At 36.8% G+C, this 19,483-nt stretch overlaps 1 protein-coding gene across 2 annotated transcripts; it reads right to left on the reverse strand.

The window, feature by feature from the left end:
• Window positions 1–201: 201 nt before the first annotated feature.
• On the reverse strand, window positions 202–14,797 carry LACTB2 (lactamase beta 2). Of its 2 annotated transcripts, none has more exons than XM_067290546.1 (7): window positions 14,621–14,797; window positions 13,124–13,287; window positions 11,637–11,763; window positions 9,237–9,415; window positions 5,026–5,174; window positions 3,607–3,688; window positions 202–991 (listed from the first exon to the last, which is right to left on the reverse strand). In XM_067290546.1, the coding sequence occupies exons 1-7, from the start codon at window positions 14,740–14,742 to the stop codon at window positions 951–953; spliced, it is 864 nt and encodes a 287-aa protein (XP_067146647.1). In that variant the 5' UTR covers window positions 14,743–14,797; the 3' UTR covers window positions 202–950. The 2 variants fall into 2 exon arrangements, with proteins under 2 accessions (XP_067146647.1, XP_067146648.1); XM_067290547.1 differs by having other exon boundaries at window positions 202–988; window positions 14,621–14,796.
• Between the last annotated feature and the right edge of the window lie 4,686 nt (window positions 14,798–19,483).

Here is a 19,483-nt window from a genome sequence, read left to right on the forward strand (position 1 = left end):
TATTTCCCCTATTTCACCCTTAGGGGTGAAGTTCAAATTCATCTTCACTTAAAACACACTATATTTTAAACACACAACACAGTATCTTACAATAAAAAACAACCTTTAGTTATAATCTTTGTAGTTTAAATGAAGTTAATAGAAAGCTGCTAGCAAAATCTGTTGCTTGCTAGTTAAAAAGTGATACACACAAGCCTTGGATCATGTACAATACATATCAATTTATATACTGCTTTTATCACATTCTTGTAGAATCTTAGAAAATAAGAATTTAAGATTGTGCCTTACCTTTCTGCATTTTTGACATTGGTTAGTTAAACTGACAAATCCTTAGAATGAATTCCATAGAAATGGTGTTTCCATGAGAAAATACAAAAATCTGGAATTACTTTCAGCATTTGTACAAACATATCTTAGTTCTTGCACTGATTAAACAGCAAAGCTGTACACAGGCAGCTAGATTAAAAAAGGAATATAAAATAGTATTTACCCCTGTTAACAAAAAATTACTTGTTTTTTAGAATTTACAGATAACTTGTTAGAAAACCACTTTTTGAAAAGCACAAGCAAATGAAAATAGGTTTAAAATCAAATATTTTTTACTACAGATTTTTTACATCACTGATTTACTAACTTTATAATATTACAGGCCTTGCTATTTGTCTTCTGCCTCTGATGATAAAGCTGAGTATTTTGTAACAGAGGTAACATGCAGTTTTTCACACTAATTTCATTTTATTAACTCAGTACCTGTCAAGTTATTTTTAAAATTCCCATGAAGTACAACATGAAAAATATTAGTTAACTGACAGTAACACTGCCTTAAAATTGTGTGCTTTATTTTTGATGAAAGAATAATTAGTTTTAATTTTACATATTATCTGGATTACTCTAATTCTTCATGTAGCTACTGTGCAGATTGAGAAAATCCTTGAGCAATCTTGGGTAATTTACAAATTGCTTCTCCATCTGAAGTTGGCCTCGTGTACTGCTAAGAAAAAAAAATAGTCACAAACTAATACTTAGATGCTATATATAAACATCAGACTATATCTCAACCTCAAACGTGTACATGTGTACATAAGTACATACATAACATTTTTTGTTAAAGATCACTAGGCTGCCTTTTGGAATATTTTCCTTCAGGACAGTGTTCTGTTTTAATGGAAACTGATTTTCAAAAACTGTCTCACAATTTAACTTCTAGAGATATAAAGCATGATTAATAAAAAAAGGGTTGAATTATCCTACAGTTATTTAAAGGTCAGAACATTAACCTTTCTAGATATTAAGAAATTTGTGGCAGAGCATTTGCTGTATTTTTGAAATTTATGAACTTTAGAGGAAAAAATCTGTTCTGCTAGATTAAGAACATAATCATTGGTATAAAGCAGAAAAAAAACCCAAATTATTTTGATCTCTTCACAGCAGCTGTGTCTAAAAAAAATGTGAAAAACAACTAGGATATATGCATCAATAAAGGTAGTATCACTCCTGACTGAAGTTATAAAAGTTATGTAACAAATAAACTGCAGCCCCTAGAATGAAGTGGTGAATTAGTGAATCCAGCAGACAGCTTATGGCCATATCCTGCATGGACTAGCTCTCCGGTAAGAGCAGAATGTGCCCATTGTATTCATTACTGATACTGACAAAATGTTTCTTTGGAAAAATATTTTGTGAAAATTAAGTGAACAGTGTTATGACTGCAACTCGTCTTCCATAATGAAAACAAAACCTGAAAAACTGCAACTCAAGCTATGCAGAAAGGACATCATATCAAAGCCAAACGAACAAATAATGCAAGTATGCAAGTACTTGTGTGCTAAATGCCTAGGACCAATGTAATCAATTTACCTTAACAGATGTCCTTAATTTGAACTGAAAAACTGACAAAGGTCATGTGATGTTCCTTGTGCATCACAGATCCAGGTTCTAGTTTGCATTTAAAAATTTAGCAAATGTTTCAACACTGTACAGATCAGCACATAAAAAATAAGTGTTCTCATCAGACTGCCTTCCTCTTTCTATGCGAGCACAAATCAAATATGAAGCAAAAAAAAATTTTTAAAGGCACTTCTTGTGGTTCTTGGAAAGCAGGAATAGACAGTTGGATCAAGGATCTTCAACTGGAGCAAAAGAGTTGCAAGAATTACTCCGATTATTACCCCTCTAGTTATTAAAACTTTCCAATAATTTCAAGCAGTTGCTACTTTGTGAAGCACACAGATATCTGACTGAAGTTCCGTATCTGCTGTCTCTTTAAAAATCAAAGGTGATTTCTGAGGAAAATGGAGATATTTATGTCCAGCAAGCATGAAAAATGTTTTGAAAAGAACTGGCTTAATAGATGATTGTTTGAAAGTTACAAGCCTACTCAATCCAACAAATTAATTCCACAATATTTAAGATGCATACACAGAGTTTTTTGTAGGGAAGGTTGCAAGTCTTCCTCAAAAGAGAAAGTTAATTTATCCACTACTTTATCTACACACAGAATGCTGTTATTACAGCTACTTTAGGAATTATTCTTATTGTGAAAGGGAAGGAGCAAGTTTAGTCAACAGCATCTGATAGCCCAAAGAAATCTTGCAAAGCAAAATTGAAGAAACTTGTAGGACTAAGTTCAATCATGTATGTTAATAATGAAGAATTGAGATCACACTTAAAAGCTGGTGCAGGAAGCGAATGGGTCATTTAAATAAGTTCCCATGGCATTCTGCACAAAGTATGTTTGAAGACCTCATTTTCTGAACCTCAGTAACAACTGTATTTGAGTGATTCTAGCCTATGTTCTTAAAATAAAAATCAAGTCTTGCATGTTCAAATAATACTGAACTTAATAGCTGATTTATGATTAAAACAAACAGAGGATCCAAGTTGGAAAAAATACAGTAACTTGATGTCATTAAATTGGTAAATACTGAAAACATAAACATTTTTAAACATTCACGTGATTATTCACTAGTGAATAGACGGGCCAGGGTATACTTATTTAATCTACAGAAAGAAATACATTCCTTAGCCTCTGGCTGAATAATGTTTCCAATTGCTCATGTTATTACAGAAATAGAATTAAATATAAAACCAGTCAACTAAATATAGCTGCACTACTTAAATACTGTAACTTGTACTGAATTTATAAAAAGGAACACTGCATGATATAACCATCTCTAGACACAAATACACGACAATATGTATTTAGAGAAGGCAGAAGCATAAAATGAATTTCCATAAATACCATATACGTGTATACTTAGGTATGCATTTCAGAAAATATTAAAAAAAGCATAAATGCTAGCATTAGGAATATATTCCAGGATATGCTTTAAATCAAAGTTTAAAGGTATATGCATTGCAGTAATTTGTGCTCCCAGAATATCAGAAATGCTTTATAAAATATTTTCTAAAAATTTAGATATACTTCATAATCATAGGCTTTTTACACCAAATTCTACTTTTAATTGTCTGAATGACACCTACAAGAACTGTGTCACAAATTAATTGCATTTTTTTTTCCAGGAATCAATGCACTAAAATATTATGAGAAACAATACACAGAAAAATCAGAATGACTCTCCTTCCACCCCTCCATCCACAACTTACACACTTTTCCTTCTTTTTCCAACTTCTTCAAGTGGACTATGAGATTATTTTCTGCTGCTTTAAGTAAATTCTCGGGAATGTCCTAATGGAAACACAAATATATGTTTTATATTTGTTTAAATGTCTCCCAATTATTTTGATACAGAAACCACAGTTTATTAACATGGTAATTCAGAAGAAGAGAATCTGTGTTCAATACACAGTTACATAGTAAGAAAAATTTTAAATAAGTAAATCAAAGCTTACACCAGCTAAACTAGTAGCCTAATAACACATTTTTGCTTACTTTGCTTATTTTTTGCGTTATGCAGACTTTGGTTAACACTAAGACTGCTCTTCTGAACTTGGTCTGTATGTAGCTAAGCATTTTTTCCACAGATCTTAATGACCAGTTCAAAGATGCATTTCTCCATAGATACCTATTACTTCTATTCCATGATAATATTTGCATGGGTTTAAATAGTTTTAACAATTAATATCTGTAAATGATTAAACAACTAAAAAACCCAACAGCTTCAAGGGAGTGAAGTGTATCTTAAAATTTTCCAGTGCTGATTAGGTAAAAATCAGTAGTATTTCTCAAAATTCCCTTCTTCAGTACTATCTTCCTAAAAGTAATGTCTTTTTCTAAAAAATTAAAAAGGTTCTTTTCCAAATAATGCATGAGTACATGAGTCTGGCAGAAAAAAATTCCCTAAAAAATGGTTTGATGAATTGTGAAGCTTCTAAAAATCTGTAAAAAGACTACAATCGCACTTTTTTATATCAAATCTTTAGTAGTATGGAGAAAAATCTTATCAAATAGTGACAGGAGAAGCTGTTTGTGCTTTTGTACCGAAAGTACACATGTACATTTGATTTGTACCACATGTACAAATTACTGAGGTTATGTGAAGATCAATGGAGCAGCAAAAATGTATTCTTACACCTGCGTAATGACACACATGAACTACCAAACTTCTGAATGCAATATCCAGCTCCTGTCAAATAGCAGTGCACCTGCACCCTCCTGCAGGCTGATGAATCTGGAACTAGATGTTCTAGCCAATCTTTTAAGAGACCCCAAACAAACTTTGACATATTATCTTTCTTGTTAACATATAGAGTGAAAGAAAAACAGCAATAAACAGTCATCTCATATTTTCCACTCTGACCGAAACACTACAACTTTATTTTTGTTTGATCCTATAAAACCAAGCTTAGCACCATTTAGTTAGTGAAGCAGGAAGTCAGTAAGAATCATCTGGGCTCCAATCCGATAAACTGCTTAAACAATACTATTTAAATGCAGTCACACGTGTTTTGAACATGCAGAAATCTTTTTTAAAAAGCCATCATAGTCAGCATTTAAGTTTGTGAACATAACCTCCATTTTTTTTAGTTGGATCCAAAAACTTTTTTTTTTTAATCAGTTATTACCTGGTATACTATCTTTACAAGCTCCGAGGATGTATATGATTTTCCGGCATTCTTCTGGAAAACACTCAGAATTTGCTGTTCACGTGCATTTCGGTGAGAAATGTATCCTTGAATTCTAGCATTTGCATCATGCACTACTGGGCCATGACCTAAATTGAAACACATGTACCATGTACCAGACTTCTATTATTTCAAAGTAGAATTAAGTATGCTATCAGATAACTGACTCATTCTGATGTAAGCTCTGGTGGACTTGGAAGTCTTATGGAAGGAGCAGTATCTGTGTACGTAACACCCTGACAGAGTATGCTTGATATTACATTATAACAGGTTCTTTGCATGTTTTTTTTTTTTAAATATAAATAGGCCAAAATTAAATTTCAATGTCTGCATCATAGCGTGCAATCAATAAGGATAAAGACGGGAAGGGAGAGAAAAGGAAATAGATCTAAAGTCTGAATAGGGAAAAGTAATACTTCTGATAGAGTAAAGAAAGGAAGGAAAGACTACTTCAGTCTGCTTTTTAAAAAAAAGGATAAAAGAGTTCACTACTTAAAAGGGTTTGAAAGATAAGTTTCAGATTATTTTATTACCTCTGTCTGCCTTTCTCACCCTGGGATACTGATATTGATGATTTAAACTGATACTGGACTGAGTACAGTCATGGCTGAGGCAAAGACTTGTGTTCTAGTCTACTGTGCCTGTTATGGGGGTAAATAACCCTAGCAAAGAGAGAGGAGAGAGAAGTAACATGTTTAACTGTGGGAGTTAAATCTTCCAGGACTGATCTTCAGAACTCATTCACATACTGCTCCCCAAGTACATATTTTCATCTGCATGCTTAAAAATACAAACAGAAGAAAAATCAATGAACCAATCTTGATACGTGGAGGCAGGAATAAACAATGCACAAGAAAGGTTTTATGTGGGTCATTTTAAGTCTGGCTGAATTTAAGTAAATAAACGTAACATACTTTTTTTTCCCCCCTGGATTTATCATGGCAGATCAGTAATGCTAGACTTACTGAAAGGTCTTTGAATCAAATTAGAAAAAGGCTCAGTTGCTATTCCTATTGATAAAGCATTAAGCTTTGTGGAAAGTTAAATACTGCCTCATGATACACTAAAATGATAGATGAAATCAAAATATTTTTCACACAGGAGTTATGTGTGCACAAATTAAACTGTATGTTACTTGCAGTATTGTATGAATATTTCTTATATGCTCTTTATAGTGAGGTTTCCAATAGCTGTGCTTGTATACCTCACAAGCAAAAGCAGCTGCAAATTCCAGCTCTGTCAGGTTAAAGTCCAAGTCATTTATAAAATAGTGAGACTAGGAGACTACTGTAAAAGTAACTTTTCTTTTTTTTCTTTCTTTCTTTTTTTTTTTTTTTTTAAGTTATTGGGTATCGTCCAAATCAAAGTTTCTTTTGAGATTGACTTTAGAAACAAACACCCCCCCTCCCATCCCTGCCAACATCATATTCTTTACTTGTACTTTTGGGTTGTTAACTGACTAAATGGGGTTTTAGTTTTAAGACTTTCTAATTTAAAGTTTATTTTGCCTGTGGACAGCAGCTTACAGAAGAAGAGCAACTACTTCAAGTTTTGAATATTTGTGAAATAAAAAGTAGCGTCAAAGGAAACTATCCTTCAGCAAGAGTCAAAACCATTTATGAATATCTCAACTTAAATACTGACTTCAGATGAGCTAGGAATTAAAATATACATTGAAGCTTATCTTATGTAAAGATAGTGTTATAAATAAATGATATGCAATATGTCAGTATAAACTATGCTGCCATATGCACATATTTAATAATTTCAAATACATTTAATCTGAAGCTCTATTTCTTTGCAAAATAAGTTAGGAATATAACAGTATCTCAGGAAATACGTTACTCTTTGTAAAAATGCAATTTTACATTTATAAAAATAACATTAAGATATGCAGAGCAGAAACTATAATGGTAACTGTCCATTCTTTTACATTCTCTGATGACAGAAGTCACATGAAAGTATTCAAAATTAAGGTCTGTACATGGAATCACAAGACAGTCCTAAAACCAGTCCCTGCACTTCCAGATTATTTAATTTACTTAGGTGGACTGTAAAACCAATGTCAGTATCTGCAATGGAACCCCTCTTTTGCAAGGTTAAAGAAATTTCATATCCACCATACCACATAATCTGTAGCCATTGCATATGCACACAAAGACTTTAAAATGATATCAGAAAGCTTGGAACTACATCTAAGTGTGGATTTGCACTATTAGCTCATAAAATCTTGCACACAGTATCATTTTTTCTACCTTATCAAATAGCACTGTATATTATTATAGGAATGGGAGCCCTCTGCTGGCTAAAACACCCTTTTTCTGTTCTCAAGGATTCTTATAAAGTATTAGCTGTAAATGGGCTGTAATGCATATTCTGCCCAAAGTCCCTTCCACATTAAATAAAAAGTAAAAAAAATTAAAAAAAAAAAACGGAAAGAAAAGCATTGGCCAAATTCAGCTACTCAGCAAGCAGTCAAGTTGTTACAAAAATTCATCATGCTCCCCTAATGTAAGTGCTAAAGCACAGGCAGGGGAGAGAGAAACAGTACAAGAATTATGAAAACTTAAAACTATACTAAGGTCAATGGACCCAGGTTACACAGGATGTACAGGTAAAACAAAGTACCTTCTGTTATAGTTACCATTTTACTATAATAGCTACCAATAATATAAATAATTGTTTTAACTGGGCAGTAGTTATCTTACTATATTAATTAGTTCTAAACCAGCTCAATATGTAGCTACTCATCACTGAAAACAGACTACTCTATTGTCTTCCTAAATGCAAGTACAGCATAAACATATTTACAGCAGTGTAGTAAAACAGTTACAAATAAGTGGGACAAACATTCAACCTTAGTGAATGTGTAATCTAGATAAACAATAATTAAGAAGAGACCTAAATACAATAGATAAAACTGATGACCATAACAGAATTTAGCATATATGTTTTTGGAAGGCAGAAATTTAATTAAAGAAGAAGATTGTGTTTTGTAGGTATTTAAGAAAGAAAAAATAACATTTGATTGAGCAGTAGATTGAGATTCAAGAGCCTAAAATATTCTTAATTTTACTAGTAGTGAAGTAAATAATCACGAGTAAGTCACTATTTCTGTCTGTGTCAGCTTCCTCATCCAGAAATATATATAATGACATTTTCCTTTAAGATCTATGCATAAAAATGCTATTTAAGAGCATTTACTTCAAAAGAAGCATATTTTAAGAATGAAGACAAAAGGGATTTGGTTATGCAGGCTAAACATAGAAGGTTATGGAAGAAGACAGAAATAAGAATGTAGATATAGTCACTCAAGATGACTAGTGTGAAAAAGATGAAACAAGAAAGTGACAAAAAGCCCTGAAACATAGCTCTGAAAAAGAAAACGAGGAGCTTAAACATTAGTTACATAATGAATTCTTAAAATCCAATCTTGACAAACAGACACATGGCTTATATGAAAATTAAATGCATTCCCAAGATTTAGTGGAGATAGAGGGAAAAAAAAAAGAAAAGCAAATTCACTGACTGAATGAATCAGCAAGTTATTATTAAAACAGCATGTTTGACCTCTTGGCTCTTGTTCAAATTCAAGCTAAGTCATTAACTAAGATAACCATCTTACAGTTCCGCAGCCTTCCAAGATGAGCTTGTGGTTTATCTGTGATGTACAGGACAGAAGCTGCTCTCAAAAAACATTACTATGTTACCCATACTGGCAGGGTACGCAGATGCAAAGGACCAAAAGGACTGTTGTTTCCTTCCAGGATAGTATTAAGATGCATGGATAGAGTAATATAAGAAAACCAAATGTGCTTCATGCTTTCTACAATAGTCTCTAGGCTTTTGGTACAAAACCCTTCAAAAGCGCAAGACTCATCCTGAAATGAAAACAAAACAAAACAAAACAAAAAAAACCCCAAAAACCTCATGAGAGAAAGTCATCTATCAATGAGAGATTTTATGGTCCTGCAACCTCCATGCCGTAAAGTTATCTTAATGGCTTTACACTGGACACATATTAAGTAATGAACTTGAATTGTTACATTAATAATAATGTTTGATTGTAATAAGAGTTCTCAAATCCTTAGAGGAGATATTTAAAAATTATATAGTGCATTTAATTATGCAATTACAATAGAATTACTAACCTGGATATATTAAATCTGGTTGCATTTGTAATAATCTTTTCAAAGTTTTCATGTATTCATACAGGTCTTCAATTATTGTTGTTCCTTCTCCTAAAATACAGTCACCGGAAAATAAAGCATTTTCTTCTTCTAGATGTAAAGCCATATGATCATCAGTGTGCCCAGGCGTATATAAAACTCTGTTTAAGGAACCCCCAAAAAAGAAAGCATATATTTTTCATATAGGAGTCATATATGCATCATTTTCAGAAGCTAGAAACAAATAATAATACAGCCTTACATTTATAAAGGAGTATACAAAAATTAGCAAAGAATAGTATTGAAAAAACTTGAAATGTCAAGAGGATACCATTTTGTCTAACCCCAGTCCATTTTCCTGTACCATGTAGAGAACCACACAGATCATTGTCTCAAAATGCTTTTATTTACATGGCACATCATAAGTAACATCTGTACATTTTTTAATAGTTTATCAAGGGAGCTGGCTAGCCATGTAGAATTTCTGTTACAGAAGGCTTTACTCTGAAGCTTTAGAAAAGGAAAACTGACACATTATTTGCAGATTGAAAAAAGTAAAGTTAACGACATACACTTGCACTTAGCAGAAGAAGGTAAGGATGATGTTGCTGATCCTTTTAGAAATTCATTATATACTTCTGGCCCCAACCCAGAGAAAATTCTATCTTTTGAATTTTATTTTTGCCCCAAAGCCCCATGGCACAGTGGAGTGGAGCTGCCAAATACAACATGGAATGATGATCTTTTAGCTGTTCTATATGCAGGTCATTAAACATCTTAAAGGTAAGAATTTAGGACCCCACAGCTTGAATGAATACTGCATTAAAATGCAGCAAAGGGTGAAAGGACAGTTGATATGTATATAGTAACTTGAGCTCCTAAGAAGCTGCACTGCAGTGTCCTTTCACTAAGATTTTTGAAAGGCAGAAGGCTTCACACTGAGACTGATTTGAATTGAAATTATGCAACGCAGAGCAGCATCACTGCTGCAATTCATTAGAATCTTCTTGTCCACTGCAGATGCATCAAAGCAGTGATCAGGAGCTTACAGAGCTGGTGCCAAACATGGTGTACAGGCCAATTCGAAACAGCACCCAGACAAGTCAGGGCAGGGCTGGGAGGCCAGAAACACAGAGGTGTCTGATGCAATGGCTCCTAGCTCTTACTGAATACTGAGTTCAGCAGAAAGTAGGTGAGCCATCACCCTGCAGAGGCAACATAAAATCAAGTTGTTGGATTGTATCTTGGTTTTGTAGGAAGTGTTACATTCTAGCTCCAGATGAAAATTGACCAGGAAGCTTAACCACCAACATGGACAAAAATACAGCCTGGCACACCTCCTTGAAAACTTGAAGGTTGCTAACTAAAAATGTAATATGTGGATACTATTGTTTTAGAACCAGTGGGGAATCTAAGAGTACCTTTAAAATACCGACCAAATCAAGCTATTCATGCTTTTAATGAAACATTAAAAGTTTGGTTGCATAACTGCAAACTTCAAAATGTGCCACCCCTGTCTTGCTTGGACTCGATTTTAACAAGCTGTATTTCATCTCTTATTTTGTCCAAACATGGGCCACTCATGGTAGTGATAAGTGTTCAATCTTCCCTGGATCTCTTCATGTATTTTTTTAAACTCATAAAATAAAATGCTTTTTATCAGTGATAGCCTTTATTGTTCATAGGTTTTCTTCCAGTCAGCCAGCTGACATATTCTAGAAGTGGGATATACTTCACATCTAACAGAGGAAAACAGCAAGATTAGTCCTAAGCAATGAGGCAAACAGACAGATCCTGCCTTGTTGATGAAAGAATTCTAGAGAGAGAATGGTCGGCCTTTTTCTTTTTTGGGGTGACAGGGAGTTGCTTTTTGTTTCAGATTCATTCATGCTAACAAGACAGGCAATGTGCTCTTGGGAAGAAGTCCTCCTAAACTAACACTCTGCAAGAACCTGACAGCTAAAAGGATTAAAATTAAACAAAATTGACTCCTTGGGATGTATTTTTATAGTAAAAAGAGAGGCATGCTAAATCGTCCATATAGAGTATTGTAAATTTCCCCATAAAAAATAATTACTCATCTAACAGCAATGATGACGCGTGTAAAATCCTGTTTGATTTTCCTTAAAGGAATAATATTTTTCAAGGTAAATGTTCTTAACTTCTTTGGAGAGGCCAAAGACTACAGGCTAATTCCTGAATGCATTCAAAAAAACAGTAAATAAATCCCTCCTGGATCATGATAGGAAGTTTACCTGTGAGAGTAAGTATTGGCAGCATCAGATGTATGGATTGTCAATCATTAAAAATTAAGGTACATAGAAAAGTCAGAATTCTGAGGGGAAAAAGTGATCTAGCAAACCTGCAGAGATTGACATTTACCTGAGTGTGGCTCCCTCTGTCTGTAACACATCTCCGTCTTTAAGATATGAATACTTATGTTCCCCTTCTCCTATTATTTCTTCGCAATGAGGGACACGTGGAAGCTTACTAATGCGATATTCAGAGTCTATTTAAAGAAAGCAAAAAAAAAAAAAAAAAGAGGTTCACATTTTAAATGTCACTATCAAAGCTGTTTCCACAGCAAGAGTACTTTTTGTAGAAGCACAATTAATCATTACATTATATGAATGCAAAATTAAAAATAAGGAATTCTGCACAGTAATATTATGTTTATAAAGCAACTTTATTCCAGAGCCACAAACACCAAATAGAGAAAAACCTCTGAATCTGAATACAACTGTATAGTGTACCAGCAGCAATTTTGAAGATGGAAAAGCAAAAGCCAAATTAGTAAAGAAACTTCAACTATTGATTTATTACATTTTACAGATAATGTTTCTTCTTGACTCTTGACAAAACCCCCAAACCAAGTTTCTAAAGCAGCACAGAGATTTCTGCACTCAAGTCTGACTTATGATTCATAAAAGCACCATTCAGCATCTGCCTAAAGCTGGATGACTCCCTTTTTGACCTGAACTTCCCTCAGTATCTACAGGTCTAAACTGTGCACATTCTTTGAATATCTTCACTGGAATAGCCAAGGATGCTATGGATAGCAACCTAGATATCAGGTAACTGTATAACCCTTGCAGGGCTTGATAGCCATCCTTAAGGACTGACAAGATCAAAATCCTCACTGAAACCAATACTGTTTTCAGTAGCATCCAGGCTTCTTTGGAGATAAGCACCTGCCAACGTTACAAAATCTGATAAAGCTGCAGCCTGTGACAAAGTCTGACAAAACAAGGAAGGAACAGCATTATCCATGATGCTTATTCTCTTCTCAGATATTTAAGAAGAAATGTCACTTACTGTGTACCAACATGAAATACATATCTTAGATTAGAATTTACTTGAAAGCTCCCTCACCCCCTTCCCCTCATGACTTGAGGCCTAGAATTTAATCAACAATTACCAATGGTCTACTGTAAGGAATCTTAAAGTTGTTTTTCCTTTTCCAAAAGGAAGTTATTAAGTTCTTTACTGCTTTTACTGAAGTGAAAATAAAAGTAAATTTGTTACTACTGTCATTGTAGAGAGGAACAAGTATCAAGCTTTTCTCGTATCTCTTTCTTCATGTTGTGTAAACTGCTGATGGTAAACTAGGTTCTCTCTCATCATTCAAACAAGAAAAATTCAGTATGAAATTATACACAGGTATTAAACTGTAGTACTACAGCTATAATACTCAGATTATTCACTGATCTCATTCTATACATTGCAATGGTATCATGAAATTACATGCAGTTTATATGGAGATTCCAAAAAAATAATCCAGCTGACTGTTACATATGAGCACCCAGTAAGAGTTGTTTCTTGCCACATATCTAATACATTTTCAGCAATATCTGAAATCTCTGGCCTACCATTTGGGATGTTTTTACAGATATCGGGTATTCCACCAGTATGATCACGATGCCAGTGAGTCACTAAGATTTCTTGAATTGAGATGTTGAACTCCGACAGTGCCTGTTTTAAGCAGCCAATATATTCAGGAATAGCTGGCTCCCCAGTGTCAATAAGGATCCTTCTACATATAGACCAAAAAAGGGAGAAAAAACAGAATTTAAAAGCACTCATGTGACAGTTAAAGTACGTTTAACTCCCCCCCAACATTGCATTCAAACATATAAATGTAGTAATAATGGGTGTTTGCTGCTAAGTTTTACTTTCTATGTCAGGTTTTAATCATTAAACCAACCAAATGCCATATAAACAATAATTTTCGCACATACTCAGTACTGTCTGTATGAATTATTCTGATTATAGATTATTTCCATAACATATATAGAACTATCTTGGCTCCAGTATCTTTCTAAATTAGGTGCAATACCATTCAAATATTGCTTTTAGGCACAGCTCAGCTGTGGACAGAAACAACCCTGCTTTCACACATCACAGAACGCAAATCAATGTTTTGCTATTTTCAACTAGTTTAATGCAAAACAAATCCAGGGACTTTGAATTAATTTCCTGGAATGAGCAGGATATTACAGATCCTTGGGTTACTCCACAAAGAATCACATGGGGTCCAAGTAGGCACACTATCCTGGGCTATATTTTTTTCCCCCAAATCTACTAACAGACTTACAAAGTTAATATTCCTTAATGGGAAACTTGCTACACTTGAGATATAAGATATATATCTTATATCTCTTTCTTCTATGACATTCTCTCCAATGACAGAAGAGTTAACAAAGCAGCTAATACACAAATCCACAAATTTGCAATTTTGGACAAGCTGCAGGAACTATCATTTAAAGTCCTTCTGTAATTGACTATGGGTAGACTTCCAAAAACATGTAAACAAACCAAGTCTTATAAATTATTTATTTTAAGTTTTTTTCCTTTGATAATAGCAAACTTCCTTGTAGCTTTGACAGGGCAACTAGATTCATAGTACACCCATCTCTTCCCTTCCCCCGTTTAAGGCTTGTTTTGTTTTCAGTAGTTAGAATCATTATTTTTCTTTGAACCCTGCGCACTCGACACTGCAAGCAGGGACAAACGCAGGCCACCGCTGAGAAAAACCGCGGAACGCAGCGGGCTTCGCTAAGAAGCGCGGAAGGCCTCGTGCCGCCGCGCAGGGCAGAGCGCTGCGGCGCGGCGCCGCCTGCCCTCCCTCACGGCCCTCAGCGCCAGGAGCGGCACGCGCCGCCCGCCGGCGGCTCCGCGCGGGCCGGCTGGGAGCCGCAGCGGGCAACGCTTTCCCACGTCGCCTCCGGTGACCGGATCAGGAAAAAAAAGAGGGATTTCTTTCCTCCTCGTTTCTGCTTAAGACGGCGGGGAACGAGCGCAACTGCGGAGCCGCCCGGCAACCCCCGGGGAGGCGGCGGCGGGGCCCGCGCGAGCCGGGCCGTTACCTCGGCCCGGTGCCCACCAGGTAGGTGTTGGTGCCCTGCAGCGTCATGGGGCCCGGGTTGCAGCCCAGCACGCGCACCACGCGCGACGAGAGCCGCTCCATGCGGGGCAGCAGCGACGCCATCTCCGCTGGCGACCCCCCGCCCGGCCCCGGCGGCGAGGCGAGGCGGAAACAACGGCCGCCCTTCGCCCCGCCCCCCGCGGGACCAACGGCTCCGCCCCGCGCGGCTGCCGACTAGGGCGGGCGCCCGCCGCGGGGGGGGGCCTGGCGGCCTCTCGGGGGGCGTGTGTGGGGATCACAGCTACGTTTTAGCGGAAAATTGCCTCCAGGAACAGCGTGCGTGGTAGTTAAGCAGAAGAGAGTCGCCTGTTCCCCTCGATGAGGCAGGAAGGGGTTCACGGGAGCTACGGTCGCGCCTCCTGTGCGTGGTGACGAAGGAGTAAATTCCCAGCGGATGCCGTCGCGGCCCGCCAGGCGCTGCTGCGTTCGCGCTGGCGTGGTTGCCGGGCCCTCTGGAGCCCGCAAAGCGCTGTAATTCGCCTGTTTGGCTCCGCAGTGTCCTCCCTGAAAGTCCTGTTAATCATCTTTCAACTCTCATTCCTAGAGATGCCACAACAGAAGAGTTCCCCCTTTAAAGTATCTGTAAATGCAGAATAAGGGCAATTTAAACTACCTTTGAAGTAGCTAATATTCCTGTGGTCAGACAACCTTCTGCAGTATTGGAATTTAAAGTTTTGCTTTCAAATATTGTTTACTTGATTGCTTTTTACCTACAAAAATCCTGACAGCATCAGTGAATTCATAAAGTAGTAATAGAAACATCCAGCACAAAAAGGGTTCTGTGGTAGCACATTTTTTTGGTTTTATAACCATTTAAATGGTTTTCTAAGTGCTCATTATATGAAAATAGAGTTGCAATCCTTGTGTGTGATCATGAGCCATTTCTAGGATTTACATGGGTAAACAGGACAGATTCCTGCTGTCTTCTGCAGGGGCATAAATCCCCAAACACACTTGAGAGGCAAACTTCCAAAAAGCTTGTTAGATACAAACGGCTCAGTAAGGCGTGGAACCGAAAAACAAAGCTACATGGCTTCAACAGAACTGCATAAAACTTCAAAATTTAAAAGCTTTGATCTGATTAAACTCTGATGCAGGCAAATAATGCCGTGATATGTGCCAGGGGATGAGCTATTAAAGACTTTAACATACTGACAAAGGTTTTCATCTTTCCACCTAGGACAAACCAGCTGGAAGGGTACTGCCCCTTGGCTTCTTCCGCCGTTGCCGACTCTGGCCCTCCCACAAATCTCCCTGCATTGTTTGGCTTGCGGGTCTGTGGTAAAGCAGAGGATGGCACTAGGCAGGGAGGCGGCTCAGAAGATGGCCCTGCCACCTGCCTGGCCATGCCACACATGTTGCAAGTGTCAACGCACAGCTCAAGGTCTGCAACTGTCCTCCAAGGTCAGAGAACAGCTGGCGCCTTTCAGCTGCCTGGTTGGTCAGAGAGCAGGCACTGCATCTCAGCTATCCAGGGACCAACAGCACGCTTTGCCTCTGGGCTGCTTAATCCATGCTAATTTACCTATGTGTTAGCACACAGAAAGTGCGAACCCTTCAGCTTCACAAACAGTATGCACTGCCTTGCAGTCACCCATTCAGCCAAACAGTTTCCTCTGTGGTGCACAAGAGACAGGCCTACATGACAGCAATCAAAAAATCTGTTCCTGGGCATAGACTTTGACTGCAGACATTAATTGTCAAGCATCAGAAAAGCCACAGACAAAAATTGGACGATCGTACAGATGTGGTCCATCCCTACGCTTAGGCCTTCAAGCCAATTTCTTTGATTTATCCGAATTGTTATTTCTGCCAAAACATTACATTTATTTTTTATTTCCAAGCTTATCAAAGCAGGAACTACAGATAAACAGGAAAAGGATGTTTCAGGTCAAAGGAAAGAAGCTTTTTTGTGCACATGTATGCTGCTAGAGTAAGCAGTAAGCAGTCTCTTTCCATATCATTCTCCTGTCTACTGTTTTATAAGAAACTGTGAATAGACTTGGAATTACTCAGTAAGGAAGTACCCTATTATGCTGATTTTTGTAGTGCATATGTGGTACGTTCAACCCACCTTCAGTCCCTAGGCAAAGTTTAGCTGCTGTGCGGTTAAAAAAAAAGTACCTACCTATACAAAGGCAAGTTGTGTATTTCAGAGGTTTACTGTTTCTATGATTATTCTGTAATTTTAGACAAGATTTCTAAAAACTCTCATGATTTGCCTGAAGATTTAAATGCTGTTAATAACTCTAATTTTAGAAGCTTATGACATAAAGTGCCAGTTGTATTTAACATCACCAGTTTGTGCTTGTCTAAATTAAGAATTGTTTGGGGAACTGTAGTCTTGTTCCTCAGAGAATAATTACTACTATTATTGCTGTGTTGTAGTAAAAATAATGCATTTTCTAATATTAGGTAGGAGCTGTGAATCCTTTTCGTCTGTAGATGGTAGCAGTGGGTGCCTTTGGAGAACTAATTACAGGTTCTTTCTTTCATTAAGATACTCATCTTCATTTCCTGCATAAGCCCATCAGTTTAAAAAGTTTGTTCTTTCTCTTATAAGACAGGAGTTAATAGGCATAAATTGTTGAGGGTAAATGCCTTTCCACTGTGGCTTAATAATAGCCTATTATTATCTAAGTGCAAAAATGTAATTCTGTGATAATTAGATAGCCTCCGTTGAATTTTACATAGAAAGTTTCTTCAGATACTTGTATCATTTTCATAGACACTGCTCTGTGAAAGTATCATTGAGACGTTTTTGTTTGGTAGGTTTTCCTGTTGTTACTTTAATACGCATTCTTGCTGCTATCTATAAAACATTTTTTAAAAGATATGCATATATTTCTTGCGACTTGCAGAAGTTTTCTTTCAGTCCTTTTATTTTTTTTACCCTTGTTACCTGCTACAGAGATAAGTAAAAAGACCTTAAACCAAAATGAATGAAAGCAGATTTCACAGAGGGAACTTAGGCTGCATGGTAGAATCCTACCTCAGTAAGCAACACATCTTTACATCAGCTTGAGTAGAGGATGTAAAAGGGTGTCACAGGTGGCTGGCTTGTAGGAGATTTTCCTAAAAGTCTCTCTATATTAATGCTGTTCAGAGTGTAAATATTCCATGTGAGTTTCACTTCTGGGCTCATTCGACATGACTGGGGGTTCTGGGGTTCTGGGTATCACGTAGCAGCAGTGGTAGCATACTGCTGACAGCTTGTGCAAGTATATTGGAGTAGTTCATGAAGAAGGAGCGGAAGCTATTACACTGAGGTAAAGTCATTCAAGCCATACATTTTCTTCTGTAACTTCCATTAATATCAATGGCAAAAAAACCCCCATTCGTTGACTGCAAAGCTTGGGTATCAAACATAAAGAGAGAATTATACAATATACCTTCAGAAATCTTGGGATTGTTCAGATCAGTGTTTTCATTCTATTTATTTCTATGCTAGTCCTAGTGAGGACCTTAATTCCCAATGCCTGGAATAAGTCAACTACTCCAAAGATAGATCCAGTGTCCTGTTAGCACTAATCAAGCAGAGAAAAAGGGTCCTTCCTACTCCATTTGGAAGCAAATAGCAAGAGTGTACTGAACACCACAGGACTTTTGTCACAATATAAGGATGTGTTTTCTTCAGTGCCAAGTCTAGCTAGAAAACAAATAAATCACCCAGCCAGTAATTTAGTTCATGAGTTCCTTGGTTTACGGTCCAACAATCAGATACGCAAACCTTCTCTCTCTGTACTGTAGAGTTTGTGTTGTTTGAGTAATAATAACAAAAGTTACAGCAGTGAGTTCGTGACTCGGCTGATTTAAGATGCCTTCACTTAAAGCCAGAGGAGTTTAGTTACCATTTGGGCAAATAGCTTGCAAAGCCTCATTTAGAAATTTTAAAAAGCTGAGGTGGAGCTATAAGAATTTAAAACTGTATACCAAACTCATCATATATTTATTGCTATGCTGCTAAATTATGTATATTTTTATTATTCAGGGAGAATGCACATCCAAAATACCAAAATCCTTTAGTAGATAAAGGAATGATATTAATAATTGACTAAGACCACTGGAGATTTTTCAGGATTAAAAAAAGTCTAAGCTGTATGGGGAGGCAGCTGCTTTTCAGATCTGTCCAAGATCCATGGAGAGAGGAATAGTCTTGGTAAAAGCTGCTAAATGTAGATAGTCTAGTCCACAGTCAGTTTGGCGCAGTCTTGTCTTGTCCACAGCTGAACTTGGCCACTTTTAAAATCTCATCCATCGAGTTCCCAGTGAAGTGGAGGTTATGAAGAATCAGTGGACCAGTGCACTCCAGTGAATTTATGCGAGTAGAACATTGAGTCAAGGGAACACAAAAGAGGACAAGCATGATGCATTCATTTTTGTCTTTCTTGGTAAAGTTTACATAGGTTTGTGATGATACCAGACTTTTAATTTGATTCAAAAGTGCACAGTAGCTTAGTCCAATGTTGAAGGAAATATTGTCCACAAAATCTATACACCAACAGAGTGCTTGTATTAATGTGGTTGTTTTTACAGGTATCACTGTAATTATTGAGCTGCTACTTTTCTGAAGTCATCAGGATTTTATTGTGGAGCAATAAAATACAACTACATTTTAAATTAGTACATTCATTACACCAGAGCCATTACAAAGAGCTTGTTGGCGTGCATGTTGACCATGCATGCACTGGGCCTTTGAATCATCACAGGCACTTAAAAGAGGCAGCAAGGCCTCTGCTGCATCTTTTCATCTTTATAGATATTTCATTGGCCCCACTGATGTCCTAATGTGTTGTGGTCCAGG

Source organism: Apteryx mantelli, chromosome 2 (assembly GCF_036417845.1).
Source record: "Apteryx mantelli isolate bAptMan1 chromosome 2, bAptMan1.hap1, whole genome shotgun sequence".
Lineage (NCBI taxonomy): Eukaryota > Metazoa > Chordata > Aves > Apterygiformes > Apterygidae > Apteryx > Apteryx mantelli.